The sequence below is a fragment of the Mixophyes fleayi genome, chromosome 7, assembly GCF_038048845.1.
Source record: "Mixophyes fleayi isolate aMixFle1 chromosome 7, aMixFle1.hap1, whole genome shotgun sequence".
Lineage (NCBI taxonomy): Eukaryota > Metazoa > Chordata > Amphibia > Anura > Limnodynastidae > Mixophyes > Mixophyes fleayi.
Window position 1 is genome coordinate 44,513,199 of NC_134408.1, and position 22,774 is coordinate 44,535,972.

The window sequence follows — 22,774 nt, forward strand, 5'->3', positions numbered from 1 at the left end:
CCAAGGTGGAGTGGGGCGGAATGTGACGTCATCGGGGCGTGCTGCGTAAAAGAAGAAAGCAGTAAACGAAACCGCAAAGCGGAAGTGTGCGAGCGGCCGACACAAAGGAGGGAGATGTGAGTGGAGGCTGTGGAAGTGAAGGGGGCCAGGTGAGTCGGGGCGGCCTCTGTGGGTGAGGAGGGCTGTGCCCAGGGCGGGTATAGACAACATTGTGGAGCCTATGGAGAGAGGTGAAGCACAATGTGGTATATAGTGGGGTTTGTTATTCTCTGCACTGAGCTTAGTATGATTGGTTGGCTGGGGCTGTTCTCACAGTGCTCTCATGGTATATAGTACCCAGGTGCCTGTCTGCGCGATGTTCATGTGTCAAAGGGAAGCCTGCAGTACTAAGTTGTGACCTTGTCTGTGTCTCTCTATTCGGAGATTTTTCCTGTAACTCAGCCGCTGGTCTACTTTATATCTGTCCCTGCCAGCTAGGGCTACCTGGGATTCCCACGTCCCTGCCAGCTAGGGCTACCTGGGATTCCCACGTCCCTGCCAGCTAGGGCTACCTGGGATTCCCACGTCCCTGCCAGCTAGGGCTACCTGGGATTCCCACGTCCCTGCCTGCTGGGGCTACCTGGGATTCCCACGTCCCTGCCAGCTAGGGCTACCTGGGATTCCCACGTCCCTGCCAGCTAGGGCTACCTGGGATTCCCACGTCCCTGCCTGCTGGGGCTACCTGGGATTCCCACGTCCCTGCCAGCTAGGGCTACCTGGGATTCCCACGTCCCTGCCTGCTGGGGCTACCTGGGATTCCCACGTCCCTGCCTGCTGGGGCTACCTGGGATTCCCACGTCCCTGCCAGCTAGGGCTACCTGGGATTCCCACGTCCCTGCCAGCTAGGGCTACCTGGGATTCCCACGTCCCTGCCTGCTGGGGCTACCTGGGATTCCCACGTCCCTGCCTGCTGGGGCTACCTGGGATTCCCACGTCCCTGCCTGCTGGGGCTACCTGGGATTCCCACGTCCCTGCCTGCTGGGGCTACCTGGGATTCCCACGTCCCTGCCTGCTGGGGCTACCTGGGATTCCCACGTCCCTGCCAGCTAGGGCTACCTGGGATTCCCACGTCCCTGCCAGCTAGGGCTACCTGGGCTTATGAACTGCTGTCTCCTCTCCCCCTATTCCAGATGCCTATGACTTTCATACAGTAGTAGTCATCACAACCTGTTATTTATAGTGTTTGTCTGTAAATCAAAACAATCATCACTTTCTGGTTTAAATGTTTTCATATGTGCATGCACAACTCCTTTCATCCATAAAGTGTGTTAAAACATGTGCCCACCTTGCAGTAAGGTGTTGAGTTTGTCATTTAGTGATATGTTTGCTTGTACTTTGATTTCTTTTCCTTTCAAACCCACTTCTGCTCCCACATTTATTTTATTCATACCCTGTATGTGCTCTGGGATATTATGATTCCATATGAACGATTCTTGCTCTGAGCAGCCCAATTTCATTTCCCTTTGGACAGTAAAACAGGATGTTTTCAAAGGCAATACCTTTGTATGTATTGTATTGTTTTATCTAGAATCCCATGGATTCAAAGGCTAACTTTTCTCCATATGCCTAATTTGTGCTTTGATATTAATGGATAGCCACTTCACCAATGGGCAATAGTTCCATTCCCAGCCTGCACAATTTTTAATTCTGTCTCTTTTAAGGGTGATCAGTGAACATTAATATTGTAAGATATTTATTTGGTACAAAGTGACCAAGTACCTCTTCATTTTATATTTCCTTTAATTGCACATGTGTAGATGGCATAGCTAAGCTTACTTTTAATGGATACAGATGTACTTAAAAGGTTTTGACTGTTAATTTCTTTAATCAGTAACTTTAATGATATAGCCCAGTGTTGGCTAACGTGACATTCCAGGTGTTGGGGAAACTACAAGTCCCAGCATGCTTTGCCAAGATATAGCAGCTTATTGCTGGAAGGGTATGCTGGGACTTGTAGTTTCACAACACCTGGAGTGTCACAGGTTAGCCAACACTGTTATAGCCAGCATCACCTACATATTCAATTTGCAGTAAAGCATAGGAAGGTGTATTACCCAATGGTAACCTCGTTCTTGCAGTTGTACTACCTCCCAATACCGTGAGTTGTCTAGCCACCAATACGGTATCTCCTTGGAGTGGTGTTTTATTTGCTTTTCTTAAACCACAGGGTCAAATAGTTTGGGAACTATTCTGTGTTGTCATCAGCAAACTGGATTTTGTGTCCTGTAGTACAAATTCCAATCTGTTTTTAATTGGCCTTAAAAACATTTGTTTTGTACAGTTGTACCAATTTTTCCCCCATTTGGTAAAGATAAATAACTGAACTGGCCAGTGAATTCGTCATTTACAAGATGTCAATGATGTTACTTCTCTGGTTTCCTAGTGCCAATTTTATAGAAAGGGAGAGCTCTGTGGTTTCCACAGTCAATTTTCTGCCAAATTATTGCATATGTTAGTGTTTGAGTAATATATGTGAAAGACCTTAGTTGCTGTATGCTTTCTTTTTGGAAGGAAGGAATAATGAAAGAAAGGAGGCCCTATAGGATGCTGAAGTGCATTAAGTGGCTGTATGATGGAAGGGAATGAGAAGGCAAACCTCTGTCCAAAGTCTGTCGGATGGCTTCAGAGGCAAGACAAGAATGCTGAGCCCTGGTTGTGGAAACTCTCAAACTGCTTTTCATCTGTTGATAAGGCATTACCTCCTACTGGAGAGAAATCGGTAAGATCAAGTCATACACTTATCAAAAGTATTAAATCTACTCCTGGTCCTAGGTAATTTCACAAATGAAGACTTTGTAATGGCGTATCACAGCTATTTAAATTTTTGCATCTGTCCAGAGTAATAGTTTTCACCTGCATAATGCAAAAGAATATAAGGTCGTTTTTTTTTTTGTTTTTGTTTTTTTTTTAATATCTTATATACAAGTAGATTATTCAGTTAGTGTGGCAAGACTTACAAATGGGTATCTAGGTTACAAATGGGAAAACTTTAACTGGAATAATCAGGAAAGTTTTTCCAATATATTAGTATACCAGTAAATACGTTTTCTGTATTTAGTATAGAGTTGATAACATCTTCTCTGTTAGTAATAGAATGTCTTTGGAACTTAAATTGTAATTGGGGAAAGTCCTTTCTAAATGTTATCTGTAAAGAAGTCCTAAGTGAATAAATAGTAAATATTAAAAGTACTTCCCCCTTTTCATATGTAACTTGCCCAGGAAGCAGTGAAGTTATTAATATGTAAAAGGGACCAATGACTTTCTTTTTTTTTTTTTTTTCCTTCATTGTGCAAGGGCTGTTATTAGGGCTTCCATTTATGTCTTCGTATCAATTTATGCAAAGACAAATTATGTTCTCTCCTGTATATCTTGCAGACATGGGTAATTGTCACTGTTGCATCTAAAATATTTATTGCTTTTTATTTTTAAAGCACAGCCTCTCCCTCTGCACTGTACCATGTATGTAGCACATTTGGGGCAGTTTTATCATTTTAACGAACGCAAACATTTGGATAAAATAGGAATGAGAACTATAGAAACTGAAGAGATGTTAAAGTGTTTCTTAAATGTCCTCAAGCTAATCTTTGTTAATCAAGTAACTCAGTTGAAGCCAAGATATCATAGAGATGTTAATGTGTAGATGAAATGTTGGCCTCGCAAATGAGCACCCAATTTGCCAGTAGGCTCCAGTGTTTTTCCATGGCTTTCTCCTGCAATTATACCTTTTCAAGTTGCTGACAAAATATGGTCTCGGTGTGATAAATGCTGAAAGATATAATGTATTACACTAGGACTTAAGCTGGGTACACACTACAGTTTTCGTCCAATAATCGGCTCAAACAGCCGACATACGACCGCTCGTTCAAAAGTCGGGTCAGTGTGTGCAATGACACGATGGTCGACAGTCTGCCCAAATTGATGATTGTCGCCTCATTTGGTTGGTTGTACCGTTTAATATTTTCATTCCAATCTCGTTTCCGTTGTGTAGTGTGTATAAACTTCCGACCGATCCACAACAGTGAGTACGAAAATAGTCATTGCTCACGACAACATGGCTGTAAAAAGTCGCTAAAGGGAAGTCTGCTCTTCCCTTTAACGTCCCAAACAAGGGTAGTGTGTATGCAGTCCATGGACCGAGCGATCAGACCATCGATCGCATGTAAAATCGCTCGGCATAAAAAGTTGGTTGAAATTTCTGTAGTGTGTACCCAGCTTTAGAACATCAACACTCAGAAGTGATGTTATAGGAGTCTGGGATAATCTAGTCTTGCTTGTTGATTGGGGCATGACTTGGAACCAAGTACTACAGAGCAGGGGGTTCCATTACAATTCAGGTATGACGAGCAAAATAATGTATGTATTACAGTATAGTTGTACTACATCCAAGGAAATATTTCTAGTGTGCCCCCTATTTGGGGCTTCAGTTTGTGATCAGTTCCCTGACCATGATAATGTGGTTAGGCATTTTGCCACAGGGCAAAATATAAGATTTGTGATGCCATGCCCACCTCCCCTTCTCAGGGCAAGTTTTAAAAAGTTGGCAAGTATGGCTTAATGTCTGCAGGAATATATGAAGCTTTTAGAAGGACACTAGGATCATGTAGAAATGGGGGGCCATAGCAAAGACTGCTTAGTAAATGCAACACTTTTATTTTAACCATGAGTTTTTTCACTTGTCTTCAGGCATCTTTGTCGTTTCTATTGTGTCATCCATTTGTTTGGTTTTTATTTATTTGCTCTCCTTTTGATTTCAGAAAGATTACATGGAGAGCACTAGACCTCCAATGGAACTGAAGGATGTTCCACCTCCTCCCCCACCCACACTTCAACCTCGTACAAATATCCTCCCACTCTCCAAAATCCAGCCTCCTCATGTAAAGTCAATCCAACTTCAAACTGGCTCCAAAGTAAGCTGCTGTGCACTTTGTTCTAACGGCACCTCTTGCACATCTGATCGCTCCAATGGGAGTGGGTTCATTCATTCTAACCCTATTCTGGACAAAAATGTTGCTGGCACAATTACCTGTCAGATAGCCCCAGGGCTATCCTTCTCTCCAGAAAGTCCCTTTAAAAAAGTGACTGTTACAGGCCCTTGCAACAGCTACCCACCCAACTGTTCAAATGTATGTATGGAAAAGCGTCTCTCTCCCTGCCAGCTTCACCCTTCTCACCCTGTTCCGTGCTGCACCAATGTTCATTTAAACCCATTTCACGGTGATCTACATAAATTTCAAGTCCCTGTCCATGGCACTTCTGGATATTACTCTTATTCAGACTTCACTAATGGGGCTACACAGCATTTAAGGAAACATCTCACACAGTCTGAAATTCTATCACATTTTTGCACGGGTCCTCTTCATCTGAACACTGCACCTTCTGTCTTTTTCAAAGGCTCTTCCTTTTGTGAAGTCTGCTTGGAAAAGGTTTGTTTTAATCCTTTAATTTGTTTGTTTTGTGTGTTTGTTTTTTTGTTAGCTGTTCTAATGTCTAGTGCTCTTAATTTTGCATTCACTTGGAACTGAAATAATGGTGGCAAAATCTGTGATTGTATCACCTATAGATATATGTACCATGTATTATATAAAACGTGTGTGACAACAAGACTTTCAACTATAACAAATAACACCAAATATGAAGTGGATGAAATTTCAGTATGTTGTATAATATGCTAGTAATAGAAAAATAAGTATGCTAAAAGAGAATCTAAATATACACCTAGATATAGAGATATGAACTGTGGGGGTAAATATTCAGTGTTAATCTTGCATCCCACATCAGCTCTGTTACACCTACCAGCTCCACAACAGGTATCTGATTCTCCTGCAGATTTGGAGCAGAGTCCTGATAACGCCAGAAAGGGAGAGGCATCATGTGCTCCTACTGTCAGAGGATACTTTATCTAGAGCTAATTATTTCCATGTGTCCGACTCTGTAATGACTTGCTGGTAAACAGGCAATGTGAACTATATATTTCTGTTTAATGCGGCCTACATGCTATCTTCCATTGACATATAGAAATCTAGTCTATGCAAGCAATCCTTTACTGAAGGGAGGGACTAGTGGATTACCATCTTATTGGGATCGCCACCTTTGCTGTGTTCTTGAAATGCTTTAGGAAAGATTTCTTATGAAGAAGTTGGCCTTAATCCTATTTAGAAGCCAGGAATCTGTACCCTCCAGCACCCCATCATCCAATATCTCCTTAGAAATTTTAATCTCACCCTTTCAAAATGGTTGGCGCTTCAAACCTCTCCACCAGGTATGCCAGGGATCTCCTATTGAGCTAACACAAGTTTTTATGTGAGAGATCAGGAAGCCTTTGCATAAGGACACTGGGACATTTGTGCCATCTAGTAATAACATTTTATTGAGTCTCCAAAACTGACCCCATTGATGAGACTTGAGTGCATTGAGAACCACCCCCCCCCCCCCCCCTTCCACTGTGGGGCGACTAGTTGTTTCTGTAATTCTCATCCCTATGCTTGACTCTGGGCCAGCGGCATAGGCCACAGATGAGCTACAAGGCATTTATCATTCAAAGAGGCTGAATGTCTTGGGTCTTGCTGGATGGTATAAAACTCAACTGGAGTTTGCTCCATTGCAAGAGTGTAGTTTCTATTTACACCCCCAATACAATGTTTAACCTGGCTGTAGGTCCTTGTCTGGAAGTGCTAGTTCTTTAATATCATGGTATGGTGAATTTCTCCACTGCTAACCATTTGGCGGATACAAAGAAAAATAACGCTTGAGTTTGTGAGGCGTTGGACGTGGCATGAAGTCTTTATTATGTTTGAGGGAAGTCAGGAGTGGGTGGGGGGGATAATGGAGAAGAGATATGTTCATGGTGTCCCAACTTTCTTCATTGAGCTAGTCTGGGCTATAGTGGGATGTTATTACGAGGCAAAGATGGGGTCCATGTTTTGCATATATCTTAACTGCAAGCTTTGACCTTCTACTGCTCTCTGACGTAGTTAAGAATTTTCCAAATATATCAAGATCAGTGGGTATTGGATTCAATGTTAAACCTATTTCTATCTTCTTTTGGTTATGCAGCCCCCTGGTGATGGTGTAATTGATGCTAGCAAAATATGGCCCAATATTCCTCCTCCAATCACCCAGACTGCTGCTCTGCCTATGTGCAATGGCTGTGGAACACAAGGAAACATGAAGGAGACTACCATTGTACTCACTAAGAATTTCTGTAAAGCATCACAAAAATATGGTAAGCTTCTCTCTTTCCTCTTTCTTTGGGAGCAGTCATGAGATTGCCTTCAAGTAATGTTATCCTTGGTGTTAATGTTAAAGAAATATATATTTATATCTACATCTATATAGAATTATTTTTTTATTTATATTTTACCAAAATAATTGTTTTGTAGGTTCTCAAGAATTGTCAGCTGCTGGACAAGTGCAGGAAAATCTGCCCCCTATTGGTGTGTTTTGGGACATTGAGAATTGCTCTGTTCCCAGTGGTCGCTCAGCTGTTACTGTAGTTAAGCGAATTCGTGAACGGCTTTTCAAAGGTCGTAGAGAGGCAGAATTCATTTGTGTCTGTGACATCAGTAAAGAAAACAAAGAAGTAATTGAGGAGCTTAATAATTGTCAGGTAATTATTTATTTGTGCATTTTAGGCAAATTCCCATGATCTCTTCATCTTTCATAATCTAACATCCCACACCCTCTCTATTGAGCAATAGCTTGAACTTATCCCTTCAGACACAAGGTGGTTGTAGTGTAATCCTATATACACAGTCTGTCAAAACAGGAAGTTATCTTGTTCAAGCCAAATGAATGTGTTAATACTTTCTACTCTTATTGCATTTACATGTGCTCCATAAAGACAAGTGTGGTTTTGGTTTTTATTTCTCTCCAACTGTGACACAGGCTGGATTTGCAGAACTAAAAAAAATTGGCTAAAAATGAAATGCACATTAAAAAGCTAATATGTATTCTTATTTGGTAGTGATTTCCCCCCCCCCCCACATCAATTTACATTCATTTTAATTGCACTAGAAGCACATCCAATTATAGGATTGCATGCATATATCCTGAAGATTGAATGTCCTGCTTTGCCCATTCATGAACAGTGTGTAGGCTAAGACTTCTGAATCTTCCAAGAAGATGTAGCTAGGGTGCACTCCAGTTAGTATATAATATATTTATCTGATCTGTGGCATAATTTGTATATCTTTTTACAGCCCTTTTAGGTAATGCACCTGCTCATTTGTCATTGTTTTATATATATATTTTTTGTATATTGTTTCTTAATAGGTAACAGTTGCTCATATTAATGCCACAGCAAAGAACGCTGCAGATGACAAACTCCGACAGAGTTTGAGGAGGTTTGCAGACACGCATACTTCTCCAGCAACTGTAGTCTTGGTTTCTAGTAAGTATAAGCCCATTTTTAGTTGTTTTAAAATCTTGCCTCCTCATTCAATGTGACAGTATTTGTATTTTTATTACTTCATGCTTAAACTCTTAACTTAATCAGTTTTGGATCAAATAGTTGTAATAATATTAGTGACCAATATACTGTGTTTTTAATAGTGTTGCCGTAGTTGGCTGATTATCCATGAAGTGCTAAAGAGTATTTAGCAAAAGTCTGTATTTGTTGCCTCCAAACAAAGCAAAACAAAGTCTCAAACACTGATAACAAGGCTTAGCACTTGCGTTTGGCTGTTCTCTCCCGTCCTTATTGTGGGAGAAAGTAGGGAAGGCCCCTGGAATAGAGGTTCCCAAGTTGTAGCAATCTTTGATTAAGAGTTATGCCCTGTCTTGAGAAATGTTTAACGCTAACGTCATAACTTCAGGGATTGGCTCAAATTTTCCACTTTCTGTCTAAATCTACTTAAACTGAAAGCTCACTTCAGAAGCTTGAAGGTGACCAACCTGTAACACCTTGAATTTAGTTGTTGTACTCCTAACAATCTCTGATATATAGATCTAGCCATACTTGTCAAAATGTTGTGTGTGGTTGTTTGTTTTTATTTTATTTTTTTTATTTTTTTTTTGTTTTATCAACAAATAGTATAATGGGCAGATTTGTGCCTCACTGGGGTCATGAGTTTGATTCCTCACCTTGGCCATGTCAGTGTGGAGTTTGTATGTTCTAAATTTTGCATGTGTTTTCTCCGGGTGTTCCAGTTTTTTCCCACTCTTCAAAAACATACTAGCAGGTTAATTGGCTGCTGACGAAGTTAACATGTGTTAGGGAGTGTAGACTGTAAGCTCCAATTGAGCAGGGATTAATGTGAATGGCAAATAGTCTCTGTACAGTGCTGCAGAATTTGTGATGAAACTGTGATAATATGCAATTCCAGGCACCAATCCACAACTGATGTTACATTTTTTTTTTTTTTTTTTTTTTTTTAAAGCTGATGTCAACTTTGCTCTAGAACTCAGCGATCTGCGACATCGGCATGGTTTCCATATCATACTTGTACACAAGAATCAGGCCTCTGAAGCCTTGCTTCACCACGCACATGAGCTCATCTGCTTTGAGGAGTTTATTTCAGACCTTCCTCCCAGATTACCGCTAAAACCACAGGTACAATGTTCTTTTTAATGGTAACTGCCAGAATTGCAATATCCTTCATCTTTCTCATTAGGACAAAAACAAATACTTTAGGACAGGGGTGGGCAAACCTGTCCTCAAGGGCCATATCCAGTTCATGGTTTTTAGGATTTCTTTAATCATGTACAGCTGAGTTAATCTATTTGGCTGGGTCAGTAATTATCCCACCTGTTTCTACAGACAGAAATCCTAAAAACATGAACTGGATATGGCCCTTGAGGACAGGTTTGCCCACCCCTGGTGGGAGCATCTTTATGTGCTAAACTATTTTAATGAACAACTTGGTGCACTCTGGGACAATCCTTTTAAAGTTGTGTGAATGATTTGCACCATCCCTAATTGTAATTTTCACTTTTTTGTGGGTTTATTCTTTTCTTTCTTACGCTTGCAGCAGTGCCATACTCTGTTATATGTTTACAACTTGCCAACAAACAGAGATGCAAAAAGTATCAATAACCGCCTTCGTCGCCTTTCTGACAACTGTGGAGGGAAAGTGATGAGTATTTCCGGCAGCAGTGCCATTCTCCGCTTTATCAATCAGGAAAGTGCAGAGCGGGCACAAAAACGCATGGAGAACGAGGATGTGTTTGGCAATCGGATCGTAGTTTCTTTTGCACCTAAAAATCGAGAGGTGACTGAAGCAAAAAATACAAACTGCACCAATGGTGACAAATCAAAGTCTCCCAAAAAAGTGAACAAGAACACCAAACTGTGCCTTGCAGCTAAAGATCAGAGTGACCTGTCAACAAATGCCAAAGGTGCTGCGAACAAGGCTGCTCACAGCTCCGTTATCAAAAACTCCAATGTGAAAAGTCTGCAGGTAAACCATGCACTGTGACGTTGGTACATCTATAACCTGAACGTCTTTGCTATTCATATGATCGATTTTTGAATATTGTAACATGGGAGTGCTATGTATGTTATAGATGCTTACACAGGAGTCACAGGCCAGCAAATATGGTGATGCAGCCATTTCTCTTCATAGTTTGCAGAGTTAACAAAAGATATCATCCTCGAGTAAATGCTGCATATGTCATTGTGAATGAAAACCAAACAGTCCTTTCCTTGTAATTTTAGGGTACCCCCTTGTGCTGTTATATCAGCAACATGTACTGTAACCTAATAACACTTCTCTCTTACCTCGCCCTTCCTCTCACAGGAGCTGTGCCAAATGCAGTCTGAAGCAACGAAGAGGGCGAATCCAAAACCACAAGATAAAGACAAAAAGAAAAATGGCGATAAATTAAATTCTGTGTGTCAAAGCAACACTCCTGGTTCCAGCCAGGTGTCTGTGACCACAAAAGGTCTTCGTACAGAAGAAACAGTTTTGAAAAATGTTCAAAGGTATGTGGAACTTCTATATTTTTTTTTTTTTTTTTTTTTTTTTAATAAAGTGAGAGATGGGAGGTCTTTAGGAGGGGAAAAGGAGGGGGGGGGGGGTGGATGTTGGTAGTGAAGACGGGTTGAGAGGGCCTGGTGAGGCTCCATAGTGAGCTGTAGTTGCTTTGCACGCGTTCTATTATTGAGACAAGTGGTATCAATCTATAATGGTCCATTCCATGTTAAAAGAGCCAAGGGTGCCAAATGGCATGTAATGTTATGGCGTTCCTTGATAATACTCGTGATATATTCACAGTGGTGGATCTGCCAGATCCGATTAATCCATTTTAGGAAGGGCAGAGGGTTCAGGCTGTTTCCTAGCAGGGACTACTGCACATTTGGTGGCATTGAGTATGTGGCCCGCAAGCGCCATTGTGTACTTGTCAATGTCCGTCACAAGTCTGTGTAGGAGAGACAGGGAGGTAACATTACGGATCAGATTGTGAACACTTTGCCAGAACCTCACGATCTTGGGGCATGACCACCAAATGTGGTGGAAGCGCTTTACAATTGGGAACAAACGTTAATTAAGCAATACTGGGTAATACATACAGAGGTAAGAGGAGAACCCTGTTCGCAGGCTTACAATCTATGGGACAATGGGAGTTTGAAACACAAGGGCATGTGCTACATTTATTGCACACTGGACCAGCTAGAATGCAAAGGTAAAAGTATTGAGTGGGCTGTGTGATCAATCATACAGCAATGTTGGTCAGAGGGTTGTTGTCTTGTGTTAGCTGTGTGAAGGGTGGAATAAGCCTTCTTTGTCCACAGGACATCCTGTATTCGGCCTCTACAAGTAGAGACAGGCAGTGGATGTGGTTTCTATATTTACCCCTGCCTTGTCTGCCCTCCCATGCATATGAAGCCTCCAACAACAGTAGAAAACTTGATCAATGAGCACTGCAGTACGTAAAGCAGAGTGGACTAAATGTACAGCTGGCCTTGAGATTCAAATGCCTCTAAATGTGGTTAAATAGTTTTCATACAATGTAAACTCCTGTACAAGGTACAGTATTGAGAACACAATCCCACACCTCTGACCAAAACCGGTTTACTAATGGGCAGTCCCACAGGCAAATGCCAAATACCGGCCGCCGGGTAACAACATTTAGGGTAGGACGAGCAATTTCTCCGACCCTTGTGACCTAAACTGATGTGATAATCTTTTAACTATTTTACCATCAATGTCCCGATCAGCAAGCCGATACATGCGCACACACTTACACGATGTACCTTCAGATCTGTCATACCCATCTGCTGAGCTCTAACATCCGTGAAAGCTCTGGAGATCTGCCTACACTGCTGGCATGAGTACATACACACTTCAGAATTTGCTCAAAATAGTTCAGAGATTTTTAGTCCGATGATTAAATCAAATGAAATAAGATGTGTTTTGGTATGTTAAAACATGGTCTTTGGAGTATACACCCTAATGCAATATCTGACCTAACAGACTTATTTGTTCGTTTGTGTAGAAAAACCTGTAGTGTGTACCTAGCTACAACAGATTTTGCCCATCATGACTAACTGCAGTCTGAGTTGACAACTGGGTCACGGTAGCGCAACCTGAAGGGGCTCCACATTGTATGCAGGAACGGCAAAAAGGAGCAACCCCTTTAACAAAGATTTTAAAAGTTAACCGACATGACTTTTCATTTTATCTACTTTCTAGGAGGGAGGAACCAATCAAACCGTGGAGGAACCAAACATTGGAGAAACCAGTCGGTGATGGTATTTCCAAATCTCCTGTGGAGAAACTTGAAAAGGACGAAACTTCTTTTCAAATTAGCAATCCATCTGCCTTCAGCAAACTTGCAGGATCTAGACAACTTAGTCCACTTAGATCATCTCCGAGTAGATGGTCTTCAAGGTAAAGCCTATTTTTTTTTTATGTGCATGTAAGCGGCTCTTTAGTTTTGCTCTTCTGTAACGGTTTATTTTCTTCAAGAAATGTATCGGTCAGCCTTTCCAACGGTTCGTCTCCCCTGCCAACTAATGAATCTGGTGCTCCCGATTTGTCCGTTGACCCATTTGCAAATGGTGCTGATATTCAGATTGGAAATCTGGATTATAGGAGGTCTAGGAAGGAGCTTCAGCAAACATTGCGTGACATATTTTCCAGATATGGAAAGGTAGAGACGGATTTTATTTCTATATTAATTTAATATGGCTCTTAAAGTTTGCACAAGTTGTGCAAATTTTTTTTTTTTTTTATTAATGTTAAATGTGTTATTTTCACTATCAAATGTGTCCGTGCTATTCTTAGATTACTTTTGTAATAAACTTCACATGGTGACCATTTTTACAGCTAGTGCATACAAGGTGTTTGAATTAAACTCAAATACCCTAAAATTCCCCCACTCCCTCTTCCTTATTTGTGTTTTGCACAAGTCGCTATGTGTGAAACCAAAAAACTAAAGATCACAAAACAGCGCTCTAAAAATCTGTTCATAAAAATTTATTAAAACAAGGAGGGCAGAAAAAATTTAAATACAGAAATAACTAAACAAAATGACTTCAGTATAATAACATGTAAAACATGATTAAATCAAATCTAAAACATGATTAGGTAAATATCAAAAGTATCCACGAGTGTCCTCCTGGACCTAAACCTACAACCCAAAAAGGACTAAAAATCCCAATAATATAGAAAAAAGTCCAGATTTAGCAGCAAGATGTCAGAACCATAGCAGCTGCAACTCTTTTATAATCATTGTTTAACATGAATTCACTTGTCAGAAACTCTGCACGATATTATTGCAAAATGGCAGAAAGGAACTCCTGAGAATGTTCCACCAAATAGTAAGTCTTTAAACTTCATATAGATACAGAAAATCCAGATTAATTACCCATATCCTGGGATAAAAGACCTCCAGCTGACGTCCACAGCCAATCAGTCTCTGTTCCTCTTTATAGCTGTATCCGTCTTACACCGTGTATGTCAGCCACTTAATTAGTCACGCAAGCATCCGGACCAGAATTCACGCAGCCTAGAAGTAGCTATCCTTAATAATGTTTGTATCCAGGTGGCCACCCTATAAAGGAAAGTGTTGCTCCAGACAGCTTAGTATAAGGTTCATAAAATTACCAGGACTTCCAATATATGTGTTTCGTTCTGAATTAACTTTTTCAAGCATGTTTTGAAACCGTTTTTTATACATTTTTCCACACTGAATTTATGCAAAAAAGTTAAGTATTGTCATTTGGCCAGTTGTATCTCAACACTATGCTGTTTGGGTTGTTTTCAGTAGAAGCGAATAAGTTTAGTTGGATTATGGTTGAGATGCAGTTGGGTTTTTTAAAACAAAAAACACCCCAACAATGTTTTAAAAACTTCTAAAAAATAAAAATGACCTGTTTGCCTATCAATTGCAGGAAGTGCTAAACATGTATTTGCTATTTAGCAGCTTACGTTTTTTATCTTTATATGTGTAGCAGAGTTGTGAACCACCTCACATTATTTTTCTATGGTCTGTCTTATAACCCTGTTTTGGTTTCAGATAAAACATGTTGAGCTCAGCCCTCACACAGACTATCAACTAAAGGCCACAGTTCAAATGGAAAACCTCCAGGAAGCCATTTGCGCAGTCAACAATCTACATAGATACAAGATTGGAAGCAAGAGAATCCAAGTGTCCCTGGCCACAGGATCGGCAAATAAATCCCTCTCTTTACTAAGGTATAGGAGAGCCCTAAGTGGCAGGAAATGTCACTGCAATATATCACACTGAGTGATCCTAATCATAGTCCCTGCTTTGAAACTAAATATTTCTCTTTTGCTTTTGTAAACAGCTTTGGAACCATATCTATTCTTCAAGATGCTCCAGCTTGCTGTTTACCTTTGTTTAAATTTACAGAAATATATGAGAAAAAGTAGGTGTTAAACTGCAGTTTTATAATTTATTGTATCCTAATGTCCATTATTTTAGAGATTTTATGTGTATTGATTGGGGTACTTCATATCACTAGTCGAACGTGAACTATTTTGTGAAGCCAGAAAATTCTAATCCAAGAGTTCGTAAAGTGGTGTGTGGGCTACATTCTGCTCTATTAGAATGCATGGAGTTCTTTCCTGGGTGTCCATTGTGAACTTGTTTTTTGTTAAACATATTCTATAGATATTTGCCCATAGAGAATTGTGCCCTTAACTGTCTTTCTTTTTTTTTTCTTTTTTCTTTTTTCTTCTTTCTTTGTTAGGTATGGACACAAGCTGATTGTGTCGGATCTGTACAGGTTAACAGACACTGTTACTATCCGTGACCAGGGGAACGCTAGATTAGTATGTCTGTTGCCAAGCTTTCAGGCAAGGCAGAGTCCACTGGGCTCTTCCCAGTCACATGATGGCTCCTCAGCAACTTGTAGTCCTGTGGTGTTTGAAGAGTTGGAGTATCATGAACCTGTTTGCAGACAGCACTGCACCAATAAGAAATTCAGGTACTCCACATTATTCTTGTACAAACCTTAAGTGCTGAGGTATGCTGGCACTTGTACAACTACAATAGAATGCATTAATCTGGCAGATGCAAAATTTATCTAATAAACAGCTGATCTATGCTTCGAGACTTGGCTCATTTTCACTTAACCGCCAAAACAGCAAGGTCGTCTAAAGATAGTGTTTCTGAGTTGCAGCTTCTGACCTTTGTTTTGGGACAAGGTGAAAACTCAATCATAACCTTCAAGTTTGTACTTGTAATCACTTAATTGACGGCTAGTCACTTTTCTTAAATTTAGATGCACTTAGAAGTAGACCAACTATGGCCAGCAGGCTCACTTTTGGAGACATTCCAGTTTCACTATTCTTTCATAACACAAGCCGGATTAAAACAAAAATACTTGTGGGAATCCTCATGTTACCTATGGCAGCAGTGCAGCCGTTGACATTAAGATAATGTTCTAGTTGTTTGATCTATCTGTTGCTTGACACCACTGCTTAGTATTGTGGTTAGCCTTGAAAAAGCATGTAGTGAAACGCGCGTTGGCGTTTACCCTGCTACTGCTCCCATTCACTCTGTTATAATTGTTTAAACTTAGTAATCCTTAGGATACATCAACCCTATATGGGTGATAGATATCAGTAGATGTGTGTGTGTGTGTGTATGCGTGTGACGGCTAAACAATATGGCTGTAATTTAGAAGGACATTTACTTAACAGATGACTGACCTATAACAACAAAACTAATCCACTAAATGATAAATGAAATAATACATTATCAACATTACCAGCATATACTGCTAGATTAGAGAGCAAATGCTAACTCTGTAGTCTGCTTAGTCCTGGGTATATTACCATATATGGATAGAACGTGTCTAAACTTGTGGATTAACAGCTGGGTCTGAACATACTAATGTTTAACCCTCACTGGGCTTTACAAGATAGTATGTATATGTACTTGATAGGTCAATAATAACGGATATATTTTAAATCTATATGTAGTCTTCATTACATCAGTGGTATGAACAGTGATTAAGTAACCACTCTATAAGACCAATGTGACAATACATTGTGTCACTTATAAATTAATTGTTTCAGATTAAATTGAAGCAATGTAAAAGGTCCTTACTGAACAACCGTCACCGCAATAATTAATTCACACCACATATATCTTTATTAATGAATGTTACCTCAGAATATTAAAACGTTTTCAATAAGAGAGTGACTAATAATATCATACATTGACAATTTATATATGTTGGTATAAAGTAGCAGGGCATAGCAAATTTTGCTATTTTTAACTCACAATTATAGTCACAATTATTTTAATATTTCGCTATTTGAACTAGGAGGGATTATTTTAATGTATATCAATAAAGACATAGATATTTTAATAATTATGATCGCTGAGTGCCTCCAATTACACAATTCTTCCCTATCCCTCTCCATTTCGCTTCTACACCACTGCTTAGTAGCCTATAAATGTGTTGAAATCAAGAAAACTTAAGGTCAAAAATGTTTTCATTATTTGTAGAACTAAATTGTACCATTCAGTAACTGTCTATATGTAATATATGCTGGGTCTCCACAGTGAAAACAACCAGACAGTAATTGCTTTTGGATTTGTTTTTATTTCAGGGTGTTTTTGTTTGTTTTATGTTTTGGGGGTTGGGGGCACTAGATACCTTGGAGCTACAACCTTTGCCAAGTTTTTACCACCAGTTTTTACCAAAATGCTAGATTTATCAGGAATCAAACATTTCAGTATGGAATACTGTTGAAATAGATTATTAAACAAATAATCTGTAAAGATCCATTGCACTTGTTTAGAAGGAACTTGATACAGCATTTACTACAAACATTTTTGGCTGCTGGATTAAGAAGGGAAGAATTCAATTTGTCCAACTTCTTCAAATGCTATATTTAGAACATCCAGGGGGCAAGTCCTTTCTCAAAATTATTAATCATTTATCTAGACTAACTCAAATACCCCTGGAGAAACTTATTAGTGTCTACCTTCTTGTGGTGATGGTTGTCTCCTTTACCAACAAGCCGCTGTCACACTGACAACGTGTGTCGTCCCCCCTCCCCAAAAACCGGAGCATGAAGCGATGGCGGCAGCCATCTTACCAAGCTTCCTCCTCAGAGAAAGGAGGGAATATTGGCTTAAGCTGCAGGATCCTCAACCCCCCCCCCCCCCCCCATTGGAGATGCCAGTGACCGCCGCAACATTGGAGGTGGCTGTGACAGGTCCATCATCCCGAACCCAGGCCCTACCTCTGGAGAACCAGCGTGGTCCTTATCATTGGTCAGAGGCCTGGATAGATTAAACTGTTTTCTAGAGACTCCAAGATCTGGACTCTCTAGAAAAAAGAGGTTTCGGTCTACAAATCCTTTCCTATCCCTCTCTGATTCTGTGAGGTGCTCAGAAGAGGAGTGCAAGGCCGTTTTTGACTCCAATTCTATGCAGGTCATGGACCCGACAAAAACTTCTAAATATCGTGGCATTGACTATCTGGGCTTAGCAGTGAGGCAAGCCTTGGACCTTATGGATTTGGATGAACCCAAATCTTTGGATCAGGGTTTTTAAAAAAAAATAATGAAAAGACTCGCTATCCGTTTTCCACAGTCATTGGAATTAAGAGACCTACCAAAAGCAGCTTGGAAACAGCCAGAGTGGAAGTTTACGGTTCCAAGGAGATTCCTTACTCTGTACCCACTATAGGAAGAGAACCCGGCCTGCTGGGAACAGATCCCAAAGGTTGACACTCCAGTAGCTCGTTTTGCTCACCACACTACGCTTCCGGTGCCGGGTACAGCAGCCCTGCAAGATGCCACTGACCGCAAGGTCGAGGCTCAGTTAAAATGTATCTTTGTAGCGGCAGGCACCTCTGTCAGACCCATGTTTTCATCAGCGTGGGTTGCCAGAGCGATGGAAGCATGGGCAGAACAATTGGCCGAGGGACTGCAGGATTCAGAATCGGTTCCCCTTGCTTTGCATCTAAAGGAAGCCTCTGGATACTTATGAGGCGGCTCAAAATGCAGCCTGTTGCCTCCTCCATACTGGCTTTAGCAGTGGCAGTGAGAAGGACCGTATGGCTGAGGTCCTGGGACGCAGATACAGAAGCTTAAAAATCACTTGAAATGTTACCATATTGAGGCGCAAGCTTGTTTGGCCCTGAATTGGACAATATGATTTGCCAGGCCACGGGTGGTAAAAGCACTTTTCTGCCGGTGAACGTTACAAAGACAAAACCCCCTCGATTTGGCTCTTTTCTGGGGGTGGGCTCTCTTACTAGGGGTCAGACGACTAGAGGCCTCTTATAGAGGTAGGTCTTCCCTCTCTACGGGACGGCAGTCCGCAAAAGCTATCGAAAAACCAGCATCCTGACTGCCATCCACCCTTTTTGCGGCAGCAGGAGTGTGGGCGCAATTGAGTCTGTGCAAAGAACAGTGGATAAAGTCCTCCCAAGACCTTTTGGGTTCGCGGGATCATGACGTGAGGGTACATGATAGACCTGTCAGGCCCAGCTCCTCATCGCTTCTTTGCAACATCCTTACCCCACGATCCAGAAAGGAGACGGGCGATGCGGCTCTGTCGCTTCTCTTCTTTCTGCAGGAGTCATTTGCATGGTACCAGACAACCAGAAAAGACTGGTTCTCTTCAAACCTGTTTCTGGTCCCAAAGCCGGATGGATCATTCTGACCCATCTTAACTCTAAAAATTGTTAAATCTACAACTAGGGGTGGACAGGTTTCGAATGGAATCCCTCCGATCAATGGGCTGGAGGCAGACGAGTTTTTAGCATCAGTAGATATACAGGACGCTTACCTTCACGTCCCCATTTGGGAGGGACATCGGTCACTTCTGAGATTTTCAGTAGGGTTGACTCACTACCAATTCCAGGCACTCCCCTTTGGCTTCTCTACAGCGCCCAGAGTGTTCACAAAAATCATGTCGGTAATGGCGGCATGTCTTCGTTCCAGAGAGGTCAAGATAATACCATATTTAGATGACTTAATCATCAAGGCCGCATCAGCGAAGCTGTTGAAACAGCACCTGACTCTTGCCATCAGGATCTTGGAGCACCATGGATGAGTAATAAATCTAAGGAAATCACAATTGATTCACTGCCAGACAATGACTGGGGCTGCTCATGGACACCAGAGAACAAAAGGTGTTTCTCCTGGAGGACAAGGCCAGGTCATTACAGGAACTAACTACACAGGTCCTGGCCACTCGCAGTCCTACCATCCACTTATGCATGCGTCTCCTAGGGAATATGTCGACCTTCGAAACAATTCTTTATGGTCTGTTCCGTTCCCGCTGCTTCCAGTGGGGCCTCTTGTCAAAGTTGTCAGGTTCCCATCTGCATTTGGAACGCCAGAGGATCTGCTTGTCTTCACAAGTAAGGGTGACTCCCGTGGTGGTTGGTCCAGGACACAGACGCCAGCTTGAGGGGCTGGGGAACTGTAGCCCTTTACTTACGGCTACAGGGATTTTGGTTGACTCAGGAGTCTTCCTGTCAATCAACTTTCTGGCGTTGAAGGCCATGCTAATGGCTCTCTGGGGCGCCCAGACTTTGCTTCAGGGTTGTGCGGTCAGGTTGCAATCCGACAATGCCACAGCAGTGGCTTATGTAAACTGACAGACAGGGTGGAACCAGAAGTGCAGCAGCAATGACAGTGGCAGCACAAATCTTCGCCGGGGCAGAACAAAATGTTCCCTCGACCTTCTCCAGGGCCCATTCCGTCATCAGGACTTGCCTTGGCTAACTTTAACGGAATGGCTGTTAAAGCCAGCCTTTGGTGGTCTCTCCTAGATTTGTGAATACTGTTGTGAGCTCGTAAGCCAGTTTCGGCTCGCATCTACCATCGGATCTGGCGCACTTGTATCTGATGGTGTGAAAATCACCCCTGCCATATGTCGTCTTTTTTGCTTCCTCGTTTCCTGGCTTTCCTCCAGGATGGCCTGGATGTAGGTCTCCGTTTGGCCTCTTTTAAAGGTACAAATATCGGCCCGTTCGGTTTTTTCACCTTCGTTTGGCGGACATGCCGGATATTGGGACTTTTCTGCGGGGAGTCTTGCATATCCAACCACCCTATGTTCTGCCTATGGCACCATGGGACCTCAACCTGGTACTCGATATGCTTAACAGGCCTCCTTTTGTACTGTTGCATTCAGCTGATCTATGGTTCTTAACGTGGAAAGTAGTGTTCCTTCAGGTGATTGCATCAACTCGCAGAGTGTCAGAATTAGGAGCTCTCTCGTTGTGAGCCATATTTGGTTTTTCACAAGGACAGAGCAGTTCTGCAGACTATTCCTTCGTTCGTACCAAAGGTGGTTTCAGGATTCCATGAACCAAGAAATTGTGGTTCCGGTGTTTCAGGCGGGGCATCGTCTTCTGGACAGAATTCAATGGAGTGTTTGGATGTGTTCAGGGAGCTCCGAATTTATGTGAGGACCGCCCTGATTCGACGCACAGATTCTGTTTTTTGATTCACATAAGAGGACGCACAGCCTCAAAGCAAGCCATTGCAAGATGGATTACTGCAACTGTTAGGCAGGCTTACATCAGTAATAACTGACCTGTGCCATGTTGACTTAATGCCCATCCCCCTTGTTCGGTGGGGACTTCTTGGGCAGCGAGAACTAGGGCCTCAGCAGGCCAGCTTTGCAGAGCAGCCACTTGGTCCTCAGTCCATACTTTTACAAAATTCTTGCATCTACAGACGCCAATTTTGGTCGTAGTGCTCTGTGTCGGGCTGATAGTGGTCCCACCTGTAGGGTAGCTGCTTTAGAACATCCCCATGGTAGCAGTGTCCCCCAGATCGGATGGGCAGCATGGTGGTTAGCACTTCTGCCTCACAGCACTGGGGTCATGAGTTCAATTCCCAACCATGGCCTTATCTGTGTGGTTTGCATGTTCTTCCCGTGTTTGCGTGGGTTTCCTCTGGGTACTCCGGTTTCCTCCCACACTCCAAAAACATACTGGTAGGTTAATTGGCTGCTAAATTAACCCTAGTGTGTGTCTGTGTTAAGGAATTTAGATTGCAAGCCCCAATGGGGCAGGGACTGATGTGAGTTCTCTTTACAGCACTGCAGAATTAGTGGTGGTATATAAATAGATGATTTTCTGTTAATCTAGGATGTGTTCTTTATTTTTGGGGCTATTATTTTCTTTCTTTTTTGGACAAATTTGTGAATTACTGGTGCTTCCTCAGCCTTGCTTGCAGAGGGAGATCCAGTTTATGGAGTGCCGTGTCCACTCTGCTAGCCTTCAAGGTCATGATCTTTTTGGAGGCATATCTATGTATCCGAGGGGTATGATTTAATGTTAAATACTAAAGAAACCTTCTCTCAAGCACATTGTAAACTGTTACTATACTATTCTGGGTTTTTCACACATTTAATTTTCATCGTTTTACTGTAATTTGTATGTGCACCCTGAATGAAGTAAATAACCAAATTATTTTGTATCCATTTCAGTACACATGATTTTGACCCAGACTCTTACATAATCCCATATGTCATCCAGTCTCTGAAGATTTTTGCTCCTCAAGTTCACAGCCTCTTGCAGACACACGAGGGCACTGTTCCTCTGTTAAGGTAAGTACAGTTCAGTTGTTCATAATAGTATTCCTCAGATAAGTATAAAACTTTTTTTTTTGTCAGTATTCCTTCTGTGGGTGGGGTGAGACAGTCAACCTCACTAGTGCAAAAGTGTCTTGTTCATGAATGACTGGCTACAACTTGCAAAAAAAATATGTATAATGTGCATTTCAAAAGTCGGTAGCTTGGATTCTTGGGTTTCTTACCTATTCACTTCAGTAAACTTGATCATCTGCAACTACTAGTTTTGTGTTTTTATATAACCACATTGTTAGTGTCGCAGCGGGAAAATCTGTGTTTCAGAGCAGAGAATTTGATCTAAGTTGAACGTTTTGTACAATCCACACCACTACAGAGCATAACGGGAGAGTGTTAATAGTATAGTACATGAAGGATTAATGGATTATGGATTATAATACAGGATAAATATCATATCATATACTTTTGAGGCAATCAATGGAATTGTTTGTGTGTAAAATATATAATTTACCTACTGAGTTATGTGGCCCTGACAAGTGATTTAATTTGATCTCCATTTGTATTTTCACTATTGGGTATAAAAACCGGTGGTATTCATCTTGCATTATAACCTTAATCCTAAATGTACATGAAACAACCCTTTAGAATCCTCCTTTATATATTGGCTGAGGATTTACAAAAGCAGTTGCAGCTGTGGTTAAAAGTTCAATGAATTCTTGAAAGATTAAAGACTATGTGGGGGGGGGGGGGG

The 22,774-nt window shown here is 41.5% G+C and overlaps 1 protein-coding gene across 6 annotated transcripts in view; it reads left to right on the plus strand.

Annotated features, from left to right (window-relative positions):
- The first annotated feature begins 12 nt into the window (after positions 1-12).
- Positions 13-22,774, plus strand: part of MARF1 (meiosis regulator and mRNA stability factor 1) — a 41,127-nt gene continuing 18,365 nt past the window's right edge. For 3 of the 6 annotated variants that reach the window (XM_075179762.1, XM_075179766.1, XM_075179767.1), the window contains exons 1-15: positions 13-149; positions 2,551-2,758; positions 4,794-5,462; positions 7,093-7,261; positions 7,419-7,645; positions 8,311-8,428; positions 9,417-9,589; positions 10,008-10,436; positions 10,776-10,960; positions 12,672-12,869; positions 12,948-13,131; positions 14,500-14,678; positions 14,792-14,872; positions 15,197-15,433; positions 21,922-22,041. In XM_075179762.1, the coding sequence (XP_075035863.1) occupies positions 2,609-2,758; positions 4,794-5,462; positions 7,093-7,261; positions 7,419-7,645; positions 8,311-8,428; positions 9,417-9,589; positions 10,008-10,436; positions 10,776-10,960; positions 12,672-12,869; positions 12,948-13,131; positions 14,500-14,678; positions 14,792-14,872; positions 15,197-15,433; positions 21,922-22,041 (3,119 nt within the window). In that variant the 5' untranslated portion in view covers positions 13-149; positions 2,551-2,608. The remainder of the gene's footprint in view (positions 150-2,550; positions 2,759-4,793; positions 5,463-7,092; positions 7,262-7,418; positions 7,646-8,310; positions 8,429-9,416; positions 9,590-10,007; positions 10,437-10,775; positions 10,961-12,671; positions 12,870-12,947; positions 13,132-14,499; positions 14,679-14,791; positions 14,873-15,196; positions 15,434-21,921; positions 22,042-22,774) is intronic. The other 3 variants (XM_075179768.1, XM_075179764.1, XM_075179765.1) reach the window with 3 other exon arrangements.